Source organism: Gossypium hirsutum, chromosome A06 (assembly GCF_007990345.1).
Source record: "Gossypium hirsutum isolate 1008001.06 chromosome A06, Gossypium_hirsutum_v2.1, whole genome shotgun sequence".
Taxonomy (NCBI): Eukaryota; Viridiplantae; Streptophyta; class Magnoliopsida; order Malvales; family Malvaceae; genus Gossypium; species Gossypium hirsutum.
The window spans coordinates 90,909,530-90,933,268 of NC_053429.1; the positions used below are offsets into that span (position 1 = coordinate 90,909,530).

At 35.7% G+C, this 23,739-nt stretch overlaps 1 protein-coding gene and 1 long non-coding RNA gene across 2 annotated transcripts; both read right to left on the minus strand.

Moving 5' to 3' along the window:
• Positions 1–5,370: 5,370 nt before the first annotated feature.
• On the minus strand, positions 5,371–17,027 carry LOC121230524 (uncharacterized). The gene is made up of 3 exons (XM_041115428.1): positions 16,825–17,027; positions 5,496–5,747; positions 5,371–5,429 (listed from the first exon to the last, which is right to left on the minus strand). Exons 1-3 carry the CDS (start codon positions 17,003–17,005, stop codon positions 5,371–5,373), a joined length of 492 nt encoding a protein of 163 aa, XP_040971362.1. The 5' UTR covers positions 17,006–17,027.
• Positions 17,028–19,274: 2,247 nt separating this feature from the next.
• Positions 19,275–23,739, minus strand: LOC121230607 (uncharacterized). Its single transcript, XR_005928594.1, has 3 exons — positions 23,623–23,739; positions 19,600–19,668; positions 19,275–19,505 (listed from the first exon to the last, which is right to left on the minus strand). It is a non-coding gene; the product is annotated as an uncharacterized lncRNA (long non-coding RNA).

A 23,739-nucleotide genomic window follows, 5' to 3' on the forward strand; every position in this document is an offset into this window, starting at 1 on the left:
TATTTCAGATTTTAATTCTTCGCCACTTCTCATATTTAAGTCTTTCTTCACGACTGAAGACTTTGGAAGAAAGGGGGCGAAGTTTCACATTTGAAAATTTCCCAGACCTTGCATCCATCGATCATATTTGTTTGGATCTGAGAAATTTGATTTATTTACTTTCACATTTGAAAGTTTCCCAGACCTTGCATCGGTCGATCATCGCCCTTTCGTGAAAATTTTCGTCCTCTCTCTCTCTCTCTCTCGAGTGTTTTGGGCGGGAATTTATAATTATAATTATAACGTGTGAGACGTATAGAAAATCTGTCATACTTAAGAAGCAAAAATCAAAGCTTATTTTATTTGACAAGCAAAGTCCACTGAGGATGAACGTAATCATTATTATAAGGGTCTTAAATAATTAATTAAACTGGTTGCTTAATTGAAATCTATATTTATAGCTTATCCGATTCAAGATATCGTGCGATTCTACTGAAAATCTGATTTACGTTCTAGACTATTTGACACAGTAATTAAATATTGGATTTTGTTTAGGGAAGATAATAGGTAGATGATGCTGTAATTAAAGAGTTAGTTTGGTATGTAAAAAAGCTTTGTATGTAAGAAAGGAAAACTGGAAGAAATTTTGTGGAATTTCATGTTTAAAATCCATTTATAAGGAAATTAAAATCACTAATTAAATATTTTAATTCCAGCATTCCAATTGGGTTGTTTATATATTGTAATTCTGATCTTAATTTTATTTTTTCTACTTATAAAAACATTGAAAATTAAAAAAGAAAAGAATTTGATAATGTCTTATAAAATATCAATCTACTAAATACTAATCTAATTAAAAAAAAGTAATAAATTAAAGTCTAGAAAATTTGGACTGATTTATATTCTATTAAATATTTATGAATTTGACACAATCACTACAGACTTTTAGCGGCGTTTTTAAGCCCCGCTAATACTTTAAAAAAAACGTCGCTATATGCAGCGCCACAAAAATTAGCGGCGTTTTTTAAAAAAAAACGCTGCTAAAGACTAGGACAACGCCGCCAAAGACCAGGACCTTTAGCGGCGCTTTTTCAAAAACGCCGCTAAATACCTGTACTTTTAGCGGCGCTTTTTTAAAAAACGCCGCTAGAGACCATGACCTTTTAGCGGCGCTTTTATAAAAAAGCCGCTATAGACCTGTACTTTTAGCGGCGCTTTTATAAAAAAAAAGCCGCAAAAGACCAGGACCTTTAGCAGCGCTTTTATAAAAAACGCTGCTATAGACCTGTACTTTTAGCGGCGCTTTTTTAAAAAACGCCGCTAATTTGCCCAGTTTTGCAATATGTATTTTTACACCTATATCCAACCCTCCTGCAAGAAATTCAATAAAAAACAGCAAATATACCATGAAATCCAACCCAACCAAAACACGCAAATTTAAATAATAAAAAATTATACGAAAAATATATTATATAAATTGTAAATGAATATTCAAAATATTCTTAAAATAATGTTAAAAGTTACAAGAAAACAAATGTCTATGATGGCGGATTTTGAAATTGGTGGAACATAGTCATCACAGACTGAAGCTGCTGCTGGAGTTCATTGTATTTCCTGTTCTGCTCCGCCTCCCTCGCTGCTGCCTCCGCCTCCCTCGCTGCTCCCTCCGCTCTAAGTTGAGAAATTTGCTCATCTGTGCTAGCTTGTATCTGAACTATCTGATCTTTTAACCTCTGAACTTCAGCTTGACTTTGACTCCCGGAAGGCATGTATTGGTGCGAGGTGGATCCAAAATATTGGGTCGGGTTAACACCAGATCCTTGAAATCTAACCCGACCATACCTTTCAAGACCCAAAACTTCATTAATAATTCTGTTATCAATATCCTCAAAATTAACAGAACTATCAGTCGAAGCAGTCGCTTTATACTCTGCCTTCTTATCTTTTAGTTTCTCCTAATAAATCAGTTAAAGAGTTAGAAACGAAATATACAATAAAAAGGAATACAACATAACATTATTTAAATTACACTAATAAAAACGACGAATTAAAACATTATAATTAAATATTATAAATATTTATAATGAATCAATTTTTATTAAGTAAATATACCATAATTTCTGCAGCCTCAGATAACATCGGAGTTCGATCTTTTTTCCTATGCGTAATGTCAAGAAGTTGAAGGCGTCCAACTTTTTGACCAAATGAGGCTTCCTACAATATAGTAGTAAAAATATTATTTAATAGTAAAAAGTTAATAATACTTGATAGATTTAATAAATCCATAGTACCTCGGCCTGAGCTACACAAGCAAAACTTTTCGACCCTGCCGTGTGCGTAAATTTTTGTTTTTGCCTGCTGCTTGTTCCAACTCGCTCACGGTCCTACATAATGAAATTATTATTACGTATATAGTAAATACTATAAACCGAAAAATTTATAAAAGTTTGCTAGTACATAATACCTCTCCTTTCTTCGAATTCCAAAATCGAGTCGCATCTTCCCATTGGTACCTCAGCATTCCTGGTGGGACATTTTGCAATTTTTCTTCGAGGCTTATGGGTTTTTTAAAATATTCTTTTTTCAAAATGCTTTTATTGTCTCTCTATTTTTTACCCAATGCCTTCTTGATATAGGCATCAGAGACCTCTAAAGCAAACCTATCCTAAAAAACACAAGTTTAGGAAGTAAATATAAATGAAACTTAAACAAAAGTATTATAATTACATTAACGTTTTGTTACCTTAATATTAGAGAGAGCTTGATTTTTATTGCTATCATGCATGTTATGCCATGATTCGTAGTTGATGGGCAACATATTGGCATTTCGTGCTATAATGCCCAAATAGCCTGCTAAAAGTCGAGCTTCTTGTCCAACAGGCTGACCATGGCTATTTTTAGTTACTTTGACACGCTCGACAGAATTTAAGTTATATAAATCTGTTAGGAGCGTACGTCCTCGACCTCTGCGCGCCCCACCATTTTCAGCTGAAAAATAATAAATTATTACTATATTGAAATTTAAAAATAAATTAGTAATAAAATTTAATACAATTTGTAAAATAAACTTAACATTACTTTGAAATTCCACAGACTCGTCAAGTGTCTCCGGCACGCTTGAAGATCCAACAACTGTTTGTTGTTCAGTACTTACTTCTTCCGAATTTGTAGTATTCTGTAAATACTAAGATCTCTTAATCTTCTTCTAGGCATTTTTCCTGCAACACATAAAATAGATAAAATTTTAGTAAGAAATAACAACAATAGTAAATATAAAATAGTTAAATTATATAACATGACCAATGTTAATATTGTAACATTACATATAAATAAAAAATCATAAAATCTTACTACATCATAAATCGTAAATATCTTCGTCTACATCCTGACGAACCCATTGAAATTGTGTACTAGTACTAGGGATATTTTCATCTAAGTCTTGTTCTGGAAAAGGCAAAGTTTCTGATCTTTCACCGATGTCATCTCTACTTCCATTCCCCATGTCAAACAAGTCTCTAGGGGTGTTTCGGAGTACAACGTACCAACCCTCATCAATTGGATCTTTCGAGTAAAAAACTTGTTTAACTTGAGAAGAAAATACATACGGCTCGTCTATCAAATGTTCTCCAGTGTGAATTAATCGAGAGAAATTCACCATTGTAAAACCAAACTGGTCATTTTTAATTCCGCGAGCAGTATTAGCATCAGCCCAATCACATCTAAATAAGACAACTTTCCATTTTCCATAATAATCCAACTCAATAATGTCGGTTAGAAGTCCATAATACTCCACATTTCCCTCGACAGGATTACTGTCCCTAGCACTAACGTAACTTGTAATTAAAGAATTAACAACTACTCCACAATTTTGAGTTCTCCTCAATCTCTCGCGATATTTGGTATGAAATCTAAATCCATTCATGATGAAGCCACTATATCTTTTTACTACTCGATTCGGACCTTGGGAAAGCCATTTAACTTCGTCATTAACGACATTCCCACTCCAAACCTATTGAATCGAAAGTAAATTGAGTAATTATAAATGTTATGAGAAAACATTATTATTTGTCAATAAAATGTTGAGTTGCATACCGTTTGGCTTAACCATTCATGAAAAGATTCTGCGAATAACCTATTAATCTTGCGATGTTGTAATCTTCGTGAGCGTGGATGAGATCTTAAGATTTGTTTGTACTCACTATGTTAAACACATGTTTAATTCGTTAAAAAATAAACAAATCAAAAAAAGAAGAATATTTATCATATTCTAGAACTTACTTGCGTAATTGTTCAAGTGCATCGTGTTGGAAAAGAACATATCTATGTGCTTGTATCCAAGATTGATCATCTAATTCTACAATTTCAGCTTTGCCGATTGGTTCTCCATAACTTTGAAATAAATAAGTTTTGTCCAAGTTAGGATCATTAAGTCCGGCATTTCTACTTGGTCTATTCAATCTTGTTTCAACATCTAAATATCTAGAACAGAATGTCATACACTCCTCTGCCAAGTAGCCTTCAGCAATTGATCCTTCCGGATAACGCTTGTTACAGCAATAAGACTTCAATTTGCTTAGGAACCTAAACACCATATACAACATTATCAAAACTGGTAACTATAGGTATAAAGGTGAATGCCTTTGAAATAAATTAGCACCTTTCAATTAGATACATCCAACGATAGAAAACCGGCCCACCAATTATTGCTTCACGAGGGAGATGAATGACAAGGTGCACCATAATAGTGAAGAAGGAAGGTGGAAAGATCTTCTCCAAATTGCATAATGTCAAAGAGGCTCGATCTTGTACTTTTTCAATTTCTTCAACATTCAGAACTTTGCCACAAATTGCTTTCATTATATTGGACAGCTCAATTATACAGGATGTTACCTTCTTTGACATACAGCACCGTAAAGCAACTGGAAGTAGATCTTGCATCAGGATGTGATAGTCATGTGATTTTAATGAATATATTCTTCGATTTTTAAAACTTACACATCGAGATATATTTGATGAATACGCATCCGGAACCTTTATATTCTTCAACACCGTGCAGAACATTTCTTTCTCTTCCTTTGACATTGCAAAAATTGTAGGCGGCAACCAATATTTTCCATTAGGAAGTACTTGGGGATGAAGATCACGCCTAATTCCCATGTGAACTAAATCAAGTCGACTTTGAAGATTATCTTTTGATTTACCATCGACGTTCAAAATTGTCCGGATGATGTTCTCGCAGAAATTCTTCTCAATATGCATCACATCAAGATTGTGGCGTAATATGTGATGCTCCCAATAAGGCAACTCAAAAAAAATACTTCTTTTCTTCCACAAGTCTGCCTCATTAGGGTCATCCTCCTCGTCAGATTCATCATCAGATTCATCCCTCGATCATCTATTTGTTTGCCTGTTAGATGGTTGATTCAGCTTCCCGTAATTGAAATCCAGATCTTTTAACATGAATAAGATTTCAGATCCAATGGTCTGCTAAGGAGCTTTTTTCAACTCTTCAGTACCGTCAAATAAAGCCTTTTGAAATCTATATCTATGATTTTCATCTAACCACCGACGATGCCCCATATAACAGAACTTCTTCCCATTATATAACCACTGTGAACACGTTTGAGCAGCACAACAAGGACAAGCATAACGTCCTTTGGTACTCCAACCCGATAAATTCGCATATGCCGGGAAATCATTATTTGTCCACATCAAAGCAGCACGTAGGTAAAAGTTCTCCTTTCTCAATACATCATACGTCTCAACACCTGTAACGCCCCGAGCCCGAGACCGTTGCCAGAGTCGAACGTGAGGTGTTAACGGACTTAATTCATTTACTTACACAGTTCATTTTAAAATTTCCGGACAAGCTGGCTAACTGCATCACAGTAACTTTAAAAATCATATCTTGAGTTCCAAAACTCTAAAACTGATTCCGTAAATTTTTCCTGAAACTAGACTCATATATCCATCTGTAAATTTTTTTCTAGAATTTTTGGTCGGGCCAATTAGTACAGTTTATTAGTTAAAGTCTCCCTTGATTCAGGGTTCGACTACTCTGACCTTCATGCATTACGACTTAGATATCTCCTGCCTTCAATACTTATGCCGTTTGTTTCTAATGAAACTAGACGCAGAAAGGAATCTGTACATATAAAGCATGACTTCTAATTATCTCTGGTTAATTTATGGTGAATTTCCAAAGTCAGAACAAGGGATCCAGAAATCGCTCTGGCCCTATTTCACAAAAACTTAAACATCTCATAAAATTCGGCTCATATGGTAGTTTCATTTCTTCCATGTGAAACTAGACTCATCAAGATTCGATTACATAATTTATTCATTATTTAATTACATTTCTACTATTTTTAGTGATTTTTCAAACTCACACCACTCTGCTGTCAGCATCTACTTTAAGGTAAATCTCACCTATTTCATAGTTTCCATGATTCAACTAGCCTTTGACATACATAGCACCAAATATGATCGTGATTAACCATTCCAATGGCTAATCATTGCCAAGCATTTCCACACCTCTTAATAACCATATATATATATACACAAAATGATTATAACGCTACGCTCAAAATATATAAGCCATTTTCGCATGGCCATCCGAATATATATACATTACCAAAAGGTACTTAATTAACAACAAAGGTCAGTCCCATACATGCCACTATCGAAGTTCAACTAAAAAGGTACCAAAAGGGCTTAGATAGTGTGGACGACTTCGACTTTGACAATCCCGAGTCCGATAGCTGACGAACAAAATCTATAAAAAGAAATAGAATAAGCATTTAATGCTTAGTAAGTTTGAGTAATGAAATTATTTACGACCAAAGTATAGCGTTCATATGACTAAATGAATATTTGCATATATGCATGTTCTCAAAATCATACTTACTTCACGCTTCAACCATTATATTCATACACAGGGAATCAAACCTAACTAGAGGCCGGAAGTTCGTTAATCAATTGAGCGAATACTATTTAAAAGGAATCAACCTTTCCGATGCATATACGAAACATACCTTATCGTTTGGATTTTATGAGCGTATTATTTGAAATTATTACAGCAAGATCGCTCACTTCCAAACCCAAGTACATTCGGGATTTAGCCGGATATAGCAACTCGCACACATGCCTTCGGGTCTTAGCCCGGATATAGTCACTAGCACAAATGCCTTCGGGACTTAGCCCGGGTATAGCAACTACTCGTACAAATGCCTTCGGGACTTCGCCCGGATATAGTCACTAGCACAAATGCCTTCGGGACTTAGCCTGGATATGGTCACTAGCACAAATGCCTTCGGGACTTAGCCCAGATATCATCCGAATAATCATGCACATATATCAATAAATCATGACACATCTATATTTCATTTTCATAACTAGAATTCAAACACAAGACACTTATCAACCATTACCATTTTCGGCTCAATAGCCACATACAAAGAGCATGATTTTGATTTGCTTATTAACATGATCTCTATACGTATTCGGCTGCCCGTCATAAGTATAAACTAATCACCTCAATATATAATTCAAGTAGAATCATTATATCTCCGTTTATTTGTTATGCTATATGTCATGACTTAATCAAATCATAAACTAAGTTCCATTACTCGAAAACTTACCTCGGATGTTGTCGAACGACTTCAACGGCTATTCAATTACTTTTTCCTTTCCTTTATCGGATTTAGTTCCCCTTTGCTCTTGAGCTTAATTTAACAAATAAATTGATTTAATCATCTTGAACATCAAGAGAAATTCAAGGTACTTAGCCCATATATATATTAGGCATTAGAGTCATATATATGAAATCATGAATCAAATTCAACATATTAGCTAATATTCTCCTTTAGCCGATTATCTAAGTCAAGATAGAATCATCAATATGCTTACCTATAGCCGAATATATGCAACACCAATCTATGTATTCATTCATGTGGTCGAGTATACATATTCCAATATGATATTATTTCCATTTCATTTAACACTTAACATTTACCACATATCAATTAACCCATTTTTTTATAATTACAAAACTCTTCATCTATTCATGCTCTCATATTCGGTTATCCATACCTATACTAACCATATACTAAAAATTCTAAGTTTAAACACAATACAATATTTTAGCACCATGGCCGAACACTTCATGAAGTTTCTAAGACCCATCCTTTTCAAATTCTCCCACACACTCATATCCAATCCTTTTTATTAAGCACTCAAACTCTATCATCTTCATACCTCATCAACACAACATCAAACACCAACCAAGAAAGACAACATCCATGGCCGAGTATCATCTCCATCAAATAGCAAATATTTAAACCATGGGCTAGGTAGAATTCAAACTAACAACTAAAAATATGCATGAATTTCATGGAATAACATCAAACATACCTCTTCCTAATCATCAACCAACCGAACATGAAGTAAGAGAATTCTTTTCTTCTTCCTCCCTCAAGTCACGGCAATGGAGGAGCAAGGATGAAACAACTTTGGTTTCTCCTCCCACTCACCTCATGTTTTATTATTCTTAATTCATTATTTTATTTTGTAACAAAAAAAATGTTAATAGAAAAATACATATTACCATTAATAGCCCATACCATGGCCGGCCACTATCCAATATTTGGCTAATTTGACATGCAAGTATCCTCTTTTTTGACATCATGCACTATTAGATCCTTATAGATTAACCTATCACATTTCAAAAGTGTCATACCTAAGTCCTATTAACTAAATTCACATGCAATCGACTAAATCGAAGCTTAAAACTTTCACACATTCATATCCACATATTTTAGACAATAAATATTATATTCAAATACTTCAGTGATTCGGTTTAACGGTCCCGAAACCGCTTTCCGACTAGGGTCAATTTAGGGCTGTCACAATTCTCCTGCACTTAAGAAATTTTCATCCCCGAAAATCTTACCGGTAAATAGGTTTGGGTATTGTTCTTTCATAGAGTTCTTGGTTTCCCAAGTAGCTTCTTCGATCCCGTGTTTGAGCCATAACACCTTTACTAACGGAACCCTTTTGTTTCGCAACTCTTTCACTTCACGAGCTAGGATACGAATCGGTTCTTCTTCATAACTCATATCGGCTTGAATTTCAACCTCGGAGGGATTTATTACGTGCGAAGGATCGGATCTGTAACGTCGAAGCATCGAAACATGAAAAACGTTGTGAATCTTTTCGAGATCAGGGGGTAAAATCAATCTATATGCCACTGGACCAACTCGTTCGGATATTTCATACGGCCCTATGAACCTCGGACTCAGTTTGCCCTTACGGCCAAATCTGAGTATCTTTTTCCAAGGTGAAACTTTAAGAAACACTTTGTCTCCCACCTGATACTCAATGTCTCTTCGTTTTAAATCCGCGTACGACTTTTGACGATCTGATGCTGCCTTCAGACTTTCACGAATTATTTTTACTTTCTGCTCAGCATCTTTAATCAAATCAACTCCGAAAATTTTACTTTCACCGAGCTCGGTCCAATACAATGGTGTACGGCATTTACGACCGTACAAAGCCTCGTAAGGTGCCATCTTAATACTTGATTGAAAACTATTGTTGTAGGTGAATTCAATCAAAGGTAAATACTGCTCCCATGAACCACTAAACTCAAGGATGCAACATCTCAACATATTCTCGAGTATCTGAATTATCCGCTCGGATTGACCATCAGTTTGTGGATGAAAAGCGGTGCTTAAATGCAACTTGGTACCCAAAGCTTCTTGCAATTTCTTCCAAAATCGCGAGGTGAATCTCGGATCTCTATCCGACACAATAGAAATAGGTACCCCGTGTAATCTCACAATCTGATAAACATACAATTCAGCTAGTTTATCCAGTGAAAATCCGTACGTATGGGAATAAAATGAGTCGACTTAGTCAGTCTATCAACAACAACCCAAATCGCGTCTTTCTTACTTGCCGACAATGGCAACCCAGATACAAAATCCATCGTGACTCGATCCCATTTCCATTCAGGTATCATGATCGGCTGAAGTAAACCTGTAGGCACTTGATGTTCCGCTTTCACTTGTTGACATATTAAACACTTCGAAACAAAATCGAAAATATCTCGTTTCATACCATGCCACCAAAACTGACGTCTCAGATCGTTGTACATTTTCGTACTCCCCGGGTGAATTGACATCCGGCTACAATGAGCTTCGTTCAGAATTGTCGAAATAAGTTCTGAATTTCTTGGAACGCACAAACGACTTCTGAACCTCAAACAATCGTCATCATCGATTTGAAACTCTGATTCCATATTCGAAACACATTCAGCCCGCTTTGCAACCAATTCATCATCGACTTTCTGAGCTTCACGAATTTGATGAATCAACAATGGTTTGGCCTTTAATTCTGCTACTAACACATTGTCGGATAGAACAGACAAGTGTACATTCATCGCTCGTAAAGCAAACAGTGATTTACGACTTAAAGCATCCGCAACCACATTAGCCTTTTCCGGGTGATAGTCAATGACGAGCTCATAATCTTTCAACAACTCAAGCCAACGTCTTTGTCGCAGATTCAAGTCTCTTTGAGTCATCAAATATTTGAGACTTTTGTGATCCGAATATACATGGCACTTCTCACCAAATAAGTAATGTCGCCATATTTTCAAAGCGAATACGATGGCAGCCAGTTCGAGATCATGGGTTGGATAATTTTTCTCATGTGGCTTCAATTGTCTCGACGCATAAGCTACAACTCGACTTTCTTGCATCAATACACAACCCAACCCAAGTAAGGATGCATCACTGTAAATGACAAACTCCTTGCCTGATTCGGGTTGCACTAGTACTGGAGCTTCAGTCAAATGAGTCTTCAATTGATCGAAACTTTTCTGACATTTTTCTGTCCATTCAAACTTAACATCTTTCTGAAGTAGTTTCGCTATGGGTGTGGCTATCATCGAGAAACCCTTTACGAACCGTCTGTAGTAACCGGCAAGTCCCAAAAAGCTTCGAACCTCAGTAATATTTCTCGGAGGCTTCCAGTTAAGTATGGCTGAAATTTTGCTCGGATCAACTCAAATACCCGATGCAGATACCACATGACCCAAGAAGCTAACCTCTCTTAACCAGAACTCACACTTACTGAACTTAGCATATAACTTCTTATCCCGTAAAATTTGCAACACTAATCCCAAGTGTTCAGCATGATTGGTTTCATTTCTCGAATAGACCAAAATATCATCGATAAACACGACTACAAACCGATCCAAATACGGTCTGAAGATCTGATTCATCAAATCCATAAATACCGCAGGGGCATTAGTGAGCCCAAACGGCATCACTAAGAACTCGTAGTGACCGTATCTCGTTCTGAAAGTAGTTTTGGGTATATCCGAATCTCGAATTCGCAACTGATAATAACCCGATCTCAAATCTATCTTTGAAAACACTGAGGCTCCCTTTAGTTGATCAAACAAATCATCAATACGCGGTAACGGATATTTATTCTTTATTGTCACTTTATTCAGCTAACGATAGTCGATGCACAACCTCATGGTTCCGTCCTTCTTTTTCACAAACAATACTGGTACACCCCAAGGTGAGAAACTCGGTCGAGCGAAACCTCTATCCATCAACTCTTGCAACTGAGTTTTCAATTCCTTTAATTCCGTTGGTGCCATACGATACGGAGCTATCGAAATCGGTGTAGTCCCAGGTACAAGTTCGATGCCAAACTCTACCTCCCGAACAGGTGGTAACCCCGGTAATTCTTCGGGAAAAACATCCGGATATTCACAAACCACTGGTACCGATTCAAGTTTCTTTTCTGACTCTTTATTATCAAGTACGTATGCAAGGTACGCTTCACACCCCTTTCTCACATATTTTTGAGCTAACATCGAGGATATTATTGTTGGTAATCCATTCAAAACAGTAGACTCAACTCGGATTATCTCATCATTTGCACACCTCAAATCAATAGTCTTACTTTTGCAATTCACAACTGCATCATGTACGCTCAACCAATCCAAACCGAGAATAACATCAAATTCATCAAACGGTAAAAGCATCAAGTTAGCCGGAAAACAGGAGCCTCGGATTATTAAGGGACATTTCTTACGTACTTTTTTGACAAGCACATAAAGACCCAAGGGATTCGACACTCGAATTACGAACTCAGTAGACTCAACAGGTAAAGTCTTACTGGATGCTAAAGTCTCACATACATAAGAATGAGTAGACCCAGGGTCAATCAAAGCAATCACATTAGTATCAAAGAGAGTGAAAGTACCGGTAATAACATCTGGCGAAGAAGCATCCTCGCGTGCGCGTATAGCATAAGCTCTAGCAGGAGCACGAGCCTCAGATCTAGTGGTAACATCTCTAGATCCTCTTGGACCACCGCTAGCATTCCCCACATTTTTAGATGGTCTACCTCGAGCAGTAGTAGCACCCGGTTTCAAACTCTGATTTACATTTTGTTCGGACAGTCTCGGGCAATCCTTGATAAAGTGGTCAGCTGATCCGCACTTATAACAGGAGCGGTCATGGAATCTACAACTCCCCGAATGCCATTTACCACAATATTGGCACTCTGTTCTGTCTCGACGATCATTTCCAACACTGGCAACCGAAGTGACTCGTGTACTCACAGGGGGTCGATCACGATCTCGTCTAGAAAAGCCCGAAGTGTCTTTAGATAGGCCTAAATCATCTCTAAATTTCTTCGATGACTGTTGAAAGGGCTTCCCCGAAGATCTCCTACAAAACTCCTTTGCTCCCATATCAGCTTTTCTTTTCTCCTTATTGAGCTCTTAGGCTTTGCAAGCTCGTTCGACAAGTACCACAAATTCTCTGATTTCTAAAATGCCAACATACAGCTTTATATCATCGTTCAGTCCATCTTCGAAACGTTTACACATTACAGCTTCGAAGAAATGCATTCTCGCGCGTACCGGCTAAGCCTTACAAACTTTCGTTCATAGTCAGTAACCGACATGGAACCTTGTTTAAGTTCAAGAAATTCTTTTCGTTTTTGATCAATGAACCTCTGGCTGATGTACTTTTTTCGAAACTCGGTTTGGAAAAACTCCCAAGTTACTTACTCTCTGGGCACAACAGAAATCAACGTATTCCACCAATAGTAGGCAGAATCACGTAGCAAGGAGATCGTACACTTTAGGCATTCATCAGGTGTGCAAGATAGTTCATCAAGTACCCGAATAGTGTTGTCCAACCAAAATTCAGCTTGCTCGGCATCATCGCTATCTGTAGCTTTAAATTCAGTAGCCCCGTGTTTTCAGATTCTGTCAACTGGGGGCTTATTTAACCTCATCTGGTCAGTTACCGGAGGTATCGCAGGTGTGGGGGCTGTATTAGTCGGGAATGGAGGTTGTGGAACAGCCGTATTAGTTCGAATATACTGATTGAACCAATCGTTCATCACGCTATAAAAAGCCTGTCTAGCTTCATCATTCTAATTACTAGCAATAGGTTGAGAGTCCCTCGGTGCTGTCCCTTGTGCGGGAGCAGGCGCTACACTCTCAAGATCATAAGCTACCGCTCGGTTGGGATCGGGATCCATTACTATAAATAAACACATTTTTAACTGTCAGAAATCTCCACACTATCAAATAAACACATAATGGCATGTATAGATAGACCCGGACGTATTACGGTAGTCCTAGAATCGACTAAACCGTAGCTCTGATACCAATAAAATTGTAACGCCCCGAGCCCGAGACCGTTTCCGGAGTTGAACGCGAGGTGTAAACGGACTTAATTCATTTACTTACATAGTTCATTTTAAAATTTCCAGACAAGCTGGCTAACTGCATCACAGTCACTTTAAAAATCATATCTCGAGTTCTTTCGTAAATTTTTCCTGAAACTAACTCATATATCCATCTGTAAATTTTTTTCTAGAATTTTTGGTTGGGCCAATTAGTACAGTTTATTAGTAAAAGTCTCCCCTGATTCAGGGTTTGACTACTCTGACCTTCATGCATTACGACTTAGATATCTCCCTATACAGGGCTTCAATACTCATGCCGTTTGTTTCTAATGAAACTAGACTCAGAAAGGAATCTTTACATATAAAGCATGACTTCTAATTATCTCTGGTTAATTTATGGTTAATTTCCAAAGTCAGAACAGGGGATCCAGAAATCGCTTTGGCCCTATTTCACAAAAACTTAAACATCTCATAAAATTCGGCTCATATGGTCGTTTCGTTTCTTCCATGTGAAACTAGACTCATCAAGATTCGATTACATAATTTATTCATTATTTAATTACATTTCTACTATTTTTAGTGATTTTTCAAACTCACACCACTCTGCTGTCAGCATCTACTTTAAGGTAAATCTCACCTATTTCATAGTTTCCATGATTCAACTAGCCATTTGACATACATAGCACCAAATATGATCGTGATTAACCATTCCAATGGCTAATCATTGCCAAGCATTTCCACACCTCTCAATAACCATATATATATACACAAAATGATTATAACGCTACGCTCAAAATATATAAGCCATTTTCGCATGGCCATCCGAATATATATACATTACCAAAAGGTACTTAATTAACAACAAAGGTCAGTCCCATACATGCCACTATCGAAGTTCAATTAAAAAGGCACCAAAAGGGCTTAGATAGTGTGGATGACATCGAATTTGACAATCCCAAGTCCGATAGCTGACGAACAAAATCTATAAAAAGAAATAGAATAAGCATTTAATGCTTAGTAAGTTTGAGTAATGAAATTATTTACGACCAAAGTATAGCGTTCATATGACTAAATGAATATTTGCATATATCCATGTTCTCAAAATCATACTTACTTCACGCTTCAACCATTATATTCAAACACAGGGAATCAAACCTAACTAGAGGCCGGAAGTTCGTTAATCAATTGAGCGAATACTATTTAAAAGGAATCAACCTTTCCGATGCATATACGAAACATACCTTATCGTTTGGATTTTATGAGCGTATTATTTGAAATTATTATAGCAAGATCGTTCACTTCCAAACCCAAGTACCTTCGGGATTTAGCCGGATATAGCAACTCGCACACATGCCTTCGGGTCTTAGCCCGGATATAGTCACTAGCACAAATGCCTTTGGGACTTAGCTCGGGTATAGCAACTACTCGCACAAATGCCTTCGGGACTTCGCCCGGATATAGTCACTAGCACAAATGCCTTCGGGACTTAGCCCGGATATGGTCACTAGTACAAATGCCTTCGGGACTTAGCCCGGATATCATCCGAATAATCATGCACATATATCAATAAATCATGACACATCTATATTTCATTTTCATAACTAGAATTCAAACACAAGACACTTATCAACCATTACCATTTTCGGCTCAATAGCCACATACAAATAGCATGATTTTGATTTGCTTATTAACATGATCTCTATACGTATTCGGCCCCGTCATAAGTATAAACTAATCACCTCAATATATAATTCAAGTAGAATCATTATATCTCCGTTTATTTGTTATGCTATATGTCATGACTTAATCAAATCATAAACTAAGTTCCATTACTCGAAAACTTACCTCGGATGTTGTCGAACGACTTCAACGGCTATTCAATTACTTTTTCCTTTCCTTTATCGGATTTAGTTCCCCTTTGCTCTTGAGCTTAATTTAACAAATAAATTGATTTAATCATCTTGAACATCAAGAGAAATTCAAGGTACTTAGCCCATATATATATTAGACATTAGAGTCATATATATGAAATCATGAATCAAATTCAACATATTAGCTAATATTCTCCTTTAGCCGATTATCTAAGTCAAGATAGAATCATCAATATGCTTACCTATAGCCGAATATATGCAACACCAATCTATGTATTCATTCATGTGGTCGAGTATACATATTCCAATATGATATCATTTCCATTTCATTTAACACTTAACATTTACCACATATCAATTAACCCATTTTTTTGTAATTACAAAACTCTTCATCTATTCATGCTCTCATATTCGGTTATCCATACCTATACTAACCATATACTAAAAATTCTAAGTTTAAACACAATACAACATTTTAGCACCATGGCCGAACACTTCATGAAGTTGCTAAGACCCATCCTTTTCAAATTCTCCCACACAGTCACATCCAATCCTTTTTATTAAGCACTCAAACTCTATCATCTTCATACCTCATCAACACAACATCAAACACCAACCAAGAAAGACAACATCCATGGCCGAGTATCATCTCCATCAAATAGTAAAGATTTAAACCATGGGCTAGGTAGAATTCAAACTAACAACTAAAAATATGCATGAATTTCATGGAATAACATCAAACATACCTCTTCCTAATCATCAACCAACCGAACATGAAGTAAGAGAATTCTTTTCTTCTTCCTCCCTCAAGTCACGGCAGTAGAGGAGCAAGGATGAAACAACTTTGGTTTCTCCTCCCACTCACCTCATGTTTTATTATTCTTAATTCATTATTTTATTTAATAACAAAAAAAATGTTAATAGAAAAATACATATTACCATTAATAGCCCATACCATGGCCGGCCACTATCCAAGATTTGGCTAATTTGACGTGCAAGTACCCTCTTTTTTGACATCATGCACTATTAGATCCTTATAGATTAATCTATCACATTTCAAAAGTGTCATACCTAAGTCCTATTAACTAAATTCACATGCAATCGACTAAATCGAAGCTTAAAACTTTCACACATTCATATCCACATATTTTAGACAATAAATATTATATTCAAATACTTCATTGATTCGGTTTAACGGTCCCGAAACCGCTTTCCGACTAGAGTCAATTTAGGGCTATCACAACACCCGCCCATAATTGTTTTAACTCTTCAATAAGTGGCTGTAGATATATGTCAATATCATTTCCAAGGCCTTTCTCTCTGGGGATAATCATAGATAATATCAAAGAAGATTGCTTCATGCAGAGCCATGGAGGCAAATTATAAGGAACAAGGACCATAGGCCAAGTACTGTACGACGTACTCATGATTTTAAAAGGATTAAATCCGTCAGATGCTAACCCGAGCCTTACACTCCGAGGATCACTTGCAAAGCTTGGAAATTTATTGTCAAATGATTTGAATGCAAAAGAATCTGCAGGATGCCTTAATAATCCATCATTCGTTCGTTGATCATGATGCCACGTCATAAACTCAACTGTCTTTGACGACATGAATAGCCTTTGAAGCCTTGGGATTAGCGGGAAATATCGCAAAATCTTGTTCGGCTTCCTTCTTGACTATGGCCCATATTCATCCTCATTAACATCTTCTGCATCTCTATTCATCCAACGAGATTTACCGCAAACATGACAAGACTGTTGATTTCTCCGATCACCCCAATACAACATGCAATCATTTGGGCAACTATGAATTTTGTTGTACCCAAGGCCCAAATCTTTTATCACTTTCTTCATGTATTTACATGATTGAGGGATTTTTGCAAACGGGAACATTTCTCTCAAAAGCTCTAACAGCATTGTCAAAGAGTTTCCGGTCCACCCTCCCAAACATTTTAAGTGGAAAAGGTGAATATAGAATGATATTTTCAAAAATTTTGATCCCTCATAAAGTTCTTTATTCATTTCACCAAGTAAAGTGTAGAACTTCGCCGCTTCTTCATTCGGTTGTTCATCCGGTACACTTCTTCTCGTTTCCATAAAAGTATTCCCACCGATATTATAATCATCAGATGCAACATAGTTTGGTGGAAAGGATTGGAAACTTTCACTCCGCATATTAAATGCATCCCGCATCATACCTTCCATGTCATCTTCTCTAACATGCTGACGGTAACCACTATAAGGATAACCCGGATTAATCGTCGAAGAGGCTCCACTAGGTGTACACTCTCTATGGAAAATCCATTTTTTATACCCCCGAATGAAGCCATCAACAATTAGCTGTTCGTAAACAACTTCACGATAATGCCAATAGATATTGCCACACTTCTTACACGGGCAAAGAATTATATTCTCTTGGCTTGAATTGTGAAATGCAAAATCTAAAAAAGATTGCACTCCATTTTGATACTCGTTGCTTGCCCTTGAGAAATTCATCCAAGTCCTATCCATTTCGTAGTTGTTGAAGTCTAAAGTTGGCAATAAGTTTCACGGGTAAGTTGTTTATTATGTAAGTCTTGATATGGTATATATTTATGTTTTATGTAAGTTATGTAGATTATGTAAGTTATGAAATTTGAACTTTTAAACTATATGCTTTTAAGGAAATTATTAGATTAAACTACATGTATTAGTTAAGTTATGTAAGTTGTTATGTACGTTATGTGAGTTATGTAATTTATTTAAGTAATGATCAATATTAATACTATTTTGATAAAAATTAGTTATAATATATTTAAACAATGATCAATATTGTTATGTTGATAAAATAATTTATAATTGGCCATTCAGTCGTTGAAATTTTTAATTCTTTTTTAAGGTCGATAGAATTATTTATAAGCTCCATAGAACCTTTTGGAAATCTTATTAATATAACAAAATAGTAATTTTTGGAAATCTTATTAAATATTAAAATTAAACATGTTTAATATAACAAAATAGTAATTTGAATATAATAATATCAAGAAAGAATCGTAGTTTAATTTTTATAAGTAAATTGGAAATAAATTAAGGTTATATAAATATTCAATAGCGATAGAACTTTTTTCAATTCTTTTTGAATTTTTTAAGATTCATCATACGTGGCGTTGTTACACCTAGGGAGGATCCATTATATCTTGCAGCTCGATATAAGGCAACCCGTCAGGTTTCCAGCCTATATACTTTGAATCTTTAAAATATTTAAAATAAGGAATGGACAAGCAAGCTACAATATGGTAATAAAATTAATTCATACTTAAGTTGAATCAAATAATAATTAAGTTGAACCAAAATATAAAAACTTATTCATACTTATTCATACTTCAAATAATAATTAATACTATTTTGATAAAAATTAGTTATAACTTTTAAAGACATTTAAAAATATTAAATATTAAAATCAAACATGTTTAATATAACAAAATAGTAATTTGAATATAATAATATCAAGAAAGAATCGTAGTTTAATTTTTATAAGTAAATTGGAAATAAATTAAGGTTATATAAATATTCAATAGCGATAGAACTTTTTTCAATTCTTTTTGAATTTTTTAAGATTCATCATACGTGGCGTTGTTACACCTAGGGAGGATTCATTATATCTTGCAGCTCGATATAAGGCAACCCGTCAAGTTTCCAGCCTATATATTTTGATTCTTTAAAATATTTAAAATAAGGTTGGAGAGAAGGTCAGCTATTGTTGTAATTATAATGGACAAGCAAGCTACATATATGGTAATAAAATTAATTCATACTTATTCATACTTCAAATAATTAATACTATAAGGTCAGGTTTCCAACCTATATACTTTGAATCTTTAAAATATTTAAAACGTACCTTAATAAAACGTACTTGGTCTACTCCACTCTCACCAGCAAACAGAGGCTGGAGTCCAAAAAGTAATATTTGTTAAGTAATTTAAAGTGAAAATGCATAGAAATAAGGAAAAAAATTTAGCAACTAAACGGCCTATACATACCTAGAACAAATGTCAATGGCTGTGGTGTATTTAGTTGCACCAAATATTATTTCAGGTGCTCGATAGTACCTAGAACAGATGTAAGATTATAAGAGTAGCACCAAATATATTTCAGTTTAAGCAAATATAAATGTGACAGCCCAAAATTGACCCTAGTCGGGAAGTGGTTTCGGGACCACAAAACCGAGTCTTATAAATAATTAAAGATTATATTCTGTGTTTATGATGTGCGTAAATGCTTGTGTGATAGTTCCATACTTTAATTTGGTCAGTGTATGTGGAATTTATTAGTAGGGACTTAGGTGAGACAATTTGGAAATATGCTAGGCAAGTGTTCAAGTGGCCCATTAATATATGTGGGAAAGTGTTTGTCCTTGCATGTCAAATTAGCCAAATTAAAGCATAGTGGCTGGCCATGCTATGGGTGGAAACATGTCACCAACATGTTATGCTAGTGATGTATGCTAAGAAAAATAAAATAAAGAGCATGGTAATTAAACAATGAAAGGAAGGGTGATGAAAAAAAAAATGGTCTCATCCATACCCCCCCCTTGTTGCCGTGAGTTGAAGAAAGAAAACAAAAAAAAATGTGTTCATTCTTGAACACCTTTGGCCGAATAGAGGAAAGAAAGGAAGGGGAAGAGCTAGAGAAAATCGGCTATGGTGGTTTGCTAGACTAAGGTATGTTTGATGTTGTTCTTGAGATGCATGCATGTTTTAGTAGTTGACTTGAGTTCTAAAAACCCATGGTTCAATTTTGTGGATTGATGATGATTTTGTGTTTTGCCATTGATGAGTGCTTGAGCTTTTTGATAGTTGTTGATGACAAGTGAAAGATATGTTAAAGATTAATATGTTTTGTGTTGAAGTTTTAGGTGATTTTGAGTAGTTAGGGCGAAATTACAAAAATAAATTTTTGAAGGACTCAAAGGTGAAATAAATGAAATGTATGGACTTATATGGGTACTAGGAAGATTCGGCCCTTAAGGAGTGTGACCAAACTTTGTGTATTTTGTGTTTTGTGGAATAAAGACTAAATTGTGAAAGTGCGAAATATTAGGGGTAAAAATGTAATTTACCCATTTATGCGTTATTAGACTAAATTGAATGAAAATATGTTAAAATGAGATTTATTTGAATATGTTAAGATCAAGAAACCAAGGAATTGGATTTAGATCGGAGAAAATCGAAAGTAGTTGAGTAGCCGATCATTTAGTCGACGACATCCGAAGAAAGTTTATAAGCAATTAGATATTAAAATTTTGGAATAAATGTTAGCTATATATGCTGAAATGGAAATATGATAAATGTATATATAGCTGAATGTGATATGTGTGAATTATATGTTAAATTAAGGCTTGGTAAGCTAGCTATTAAGGTGAAATGCTAATGTTAGTATTTGATTTGGTAATAATCTGTTCGGGGACAGCAGCAGTAAGGTGATTTTGGAAAATCGCCATAATTTGTAGGAGTTGAATTAGAAGCTGAGTGAATTATGCCATTAAAGCTTGAAGAGTTTATTTTCTTACAAAAGAAACTATAAAAACAAAAGAGTTACCGATCTTGAGATATTTGAAGTATTGTGGGGCTGAGTCAAAATGACTACTAGATTCCCTGTTCTGTTTTTAGAAAATCATTATAAATTGTACAAAATGATTATAAGATAAAATTTATATGCTTAGACTCCTTAATGAGTCTAGTTTCAAATGAGATCAACTACAACACATTTTGAATTCTGTAAAATGAGAAATTTGATTCGTAGTGAAGAGTGGTCAGAATAGTCAAACAGTGAAACAGGGGAAACTTTAAGAAAAATCTGGTATTGATTGGCCAAGCCTAAAATTCTGAAAATTTTATGGATGGAAGATATACGAGTCTATATTCAGGGAAAATTAACGGCTAGTGATTTGGAGTTTTGTAGCTCCAGTTATAAACAATTTAGCGACTACTGCTCAGGAAAACAGCTCGTAGTGAATATGTGATTTTGTTGTAAACATTAATGAAAATTTGCCAATGAGTTATTTATTGATTATTATAAAGCTTACTATAATCTATGTGTGTGAAAGTCAAATCAATATATATATTATTCTGAAAGTAATACTTGAATAGTCGATTAATGACTATTTTAAATTTTGTCGAACTTAAGCTCAAGAGCAAAAGGGAACTAGATCAGATAAAGGCAAAGAAAAGATCACTGAGTAGCCGAGTTGGAACCGTCTTACCCAACACAAGGTAAGTCATTAAGCATGTAGTTCGTATTATTTCAAATGGTCATAATGTTTATGTATTGATGCTGAATGGAACGAATAAATATACATATATATATGCATGTACGTATGTGATGATGAAATTGTTGAATGAAAAGAAAAGAGGTAAGATGTACTGAGTTGTTGATCTTGGCACTAAACGTGCGGGTATAACCATTTATGACCATGAGATTGGCGCTAAGTGCGCGGGATTAAATTGTACAGCACTAAGTGTGCGATTTGACTATGTTGCACTAAGTGTGCGAAATGAATATGATGCACTAAGTGTGCGAATTGACCATGCGGCACTAAGTGTGCTAGTTTGACTATGTAGCACTAAGTGTGCGATTTGATTACGTAGCACTAAGTGTGCGAGTTGATTATATAGCACTGAGTGTGCGGACTCAATATACATTCGTGAATCATTATGGACACTATGTGTGCGACACTATTGAGTCGATCGCGGACAGCGGATCGGGTAAGTGTCTTGAGTACATGGCTAATAGGTACTATGCTTATACTTGGTGTTGAGCTCGGTAAGTTTGAACCTATGTGACAAATATACTTGAAGTCACGTACATAAAATTTATCGTAGGATGGGTGAAAGGCCATTTAGTCGTTTGATTGTAACGAAAATAAATTGATTTATGAAAATGCTTCAATGTCCTATTGATGAGTATATGGAATGTGAATGCATGAATTGATATGAAATTGAATCGATAGGTTGGAGGAACTATGGTATGGTTCGGTATGGATGGAGTAAATTGTCTCGTTCCATTTTGTTTCCTCTTGTGATAATGTTATTGATGGATGGTAGTGCATTGCTTATGACTTACTGAGTTACAAACTCACTCGGTGTTTCCTTGTCACCCATTATAGGTTGCTTGGACTCATCTATTTTTGCGGGGTCAGGCCGTCATCGAAGTCATCACACCGGATAGCAAGTTTTGGTACCTTCTTCTTAGTTGGCTTAGAAGAACATTTTGGCATGTATAAGCTATTACGTTGTGTTTGAACTTTGGCATGTAAACTTTAAGCCATGCGAAAATGGCACGAATGTTCGATTGAGTTGGATCAAGGGTAGGCATGAAATGGACCTAGTTACTTTCGTAACAGATGCTGGCAGCAGCAGTGTCATGAGATTGAAAAAAATCACTAAAAATAGTAGGAGTGGAATTAATTGATGAATAAATTATGTAATCGAAGATCGATGAGTCTGTTTTCATGAGGAAGTAACGAAAAGATCATATGGGCAGTATATTAAGAGATAATCAAATTTTTGTGGGACAGGGCCAGAACGGTTTCTGGATTCCCTGCTCCGACCTTGGAAATTCAATATAAATTAACCAGAGATAATTAGGGGTCGTACCATATATGTACAGATTCCTCTCTGAGTCTAGTTTTCATAGAAACAAACGGCATAGTATTGAAGCCCCGTGCAGGGAGATATCCAGGTCGTTATGGGCAAAGGTCAGTGTAGTCGACCCCTGCAACATGGGAGACTTTGACTAATAAACTGTACAAATTGGCCCGACCAAAAATTCTAGAAAAAAATACATAGATGGGAACATGAGTCTAGTTTCTGGGAAAAATCACGAAACTGATTTTCGAGTTACGAAACTCAAGATATGATTTTTAAAACGACTAGTACACAGATTGGGCAGTGTCTGGAAAATAAATTTTATAAGGGGTTAAAGTCAGTTAACACCTCGTGTTCGACTCCGGTGTCGGTTTCGGGTTCGGGGTGTTACAATAAAAACTTTATCTATATCAGTACCAAATTTTAATTCGAAGATTAAATGGCAGCTTCAGTTGAACCAATACTTGCAGGAGGAGCAGGAAGCAGTAAATGAAGCTGTACACCTCAGCAAAATCTGGCAAAACTGCACATCTT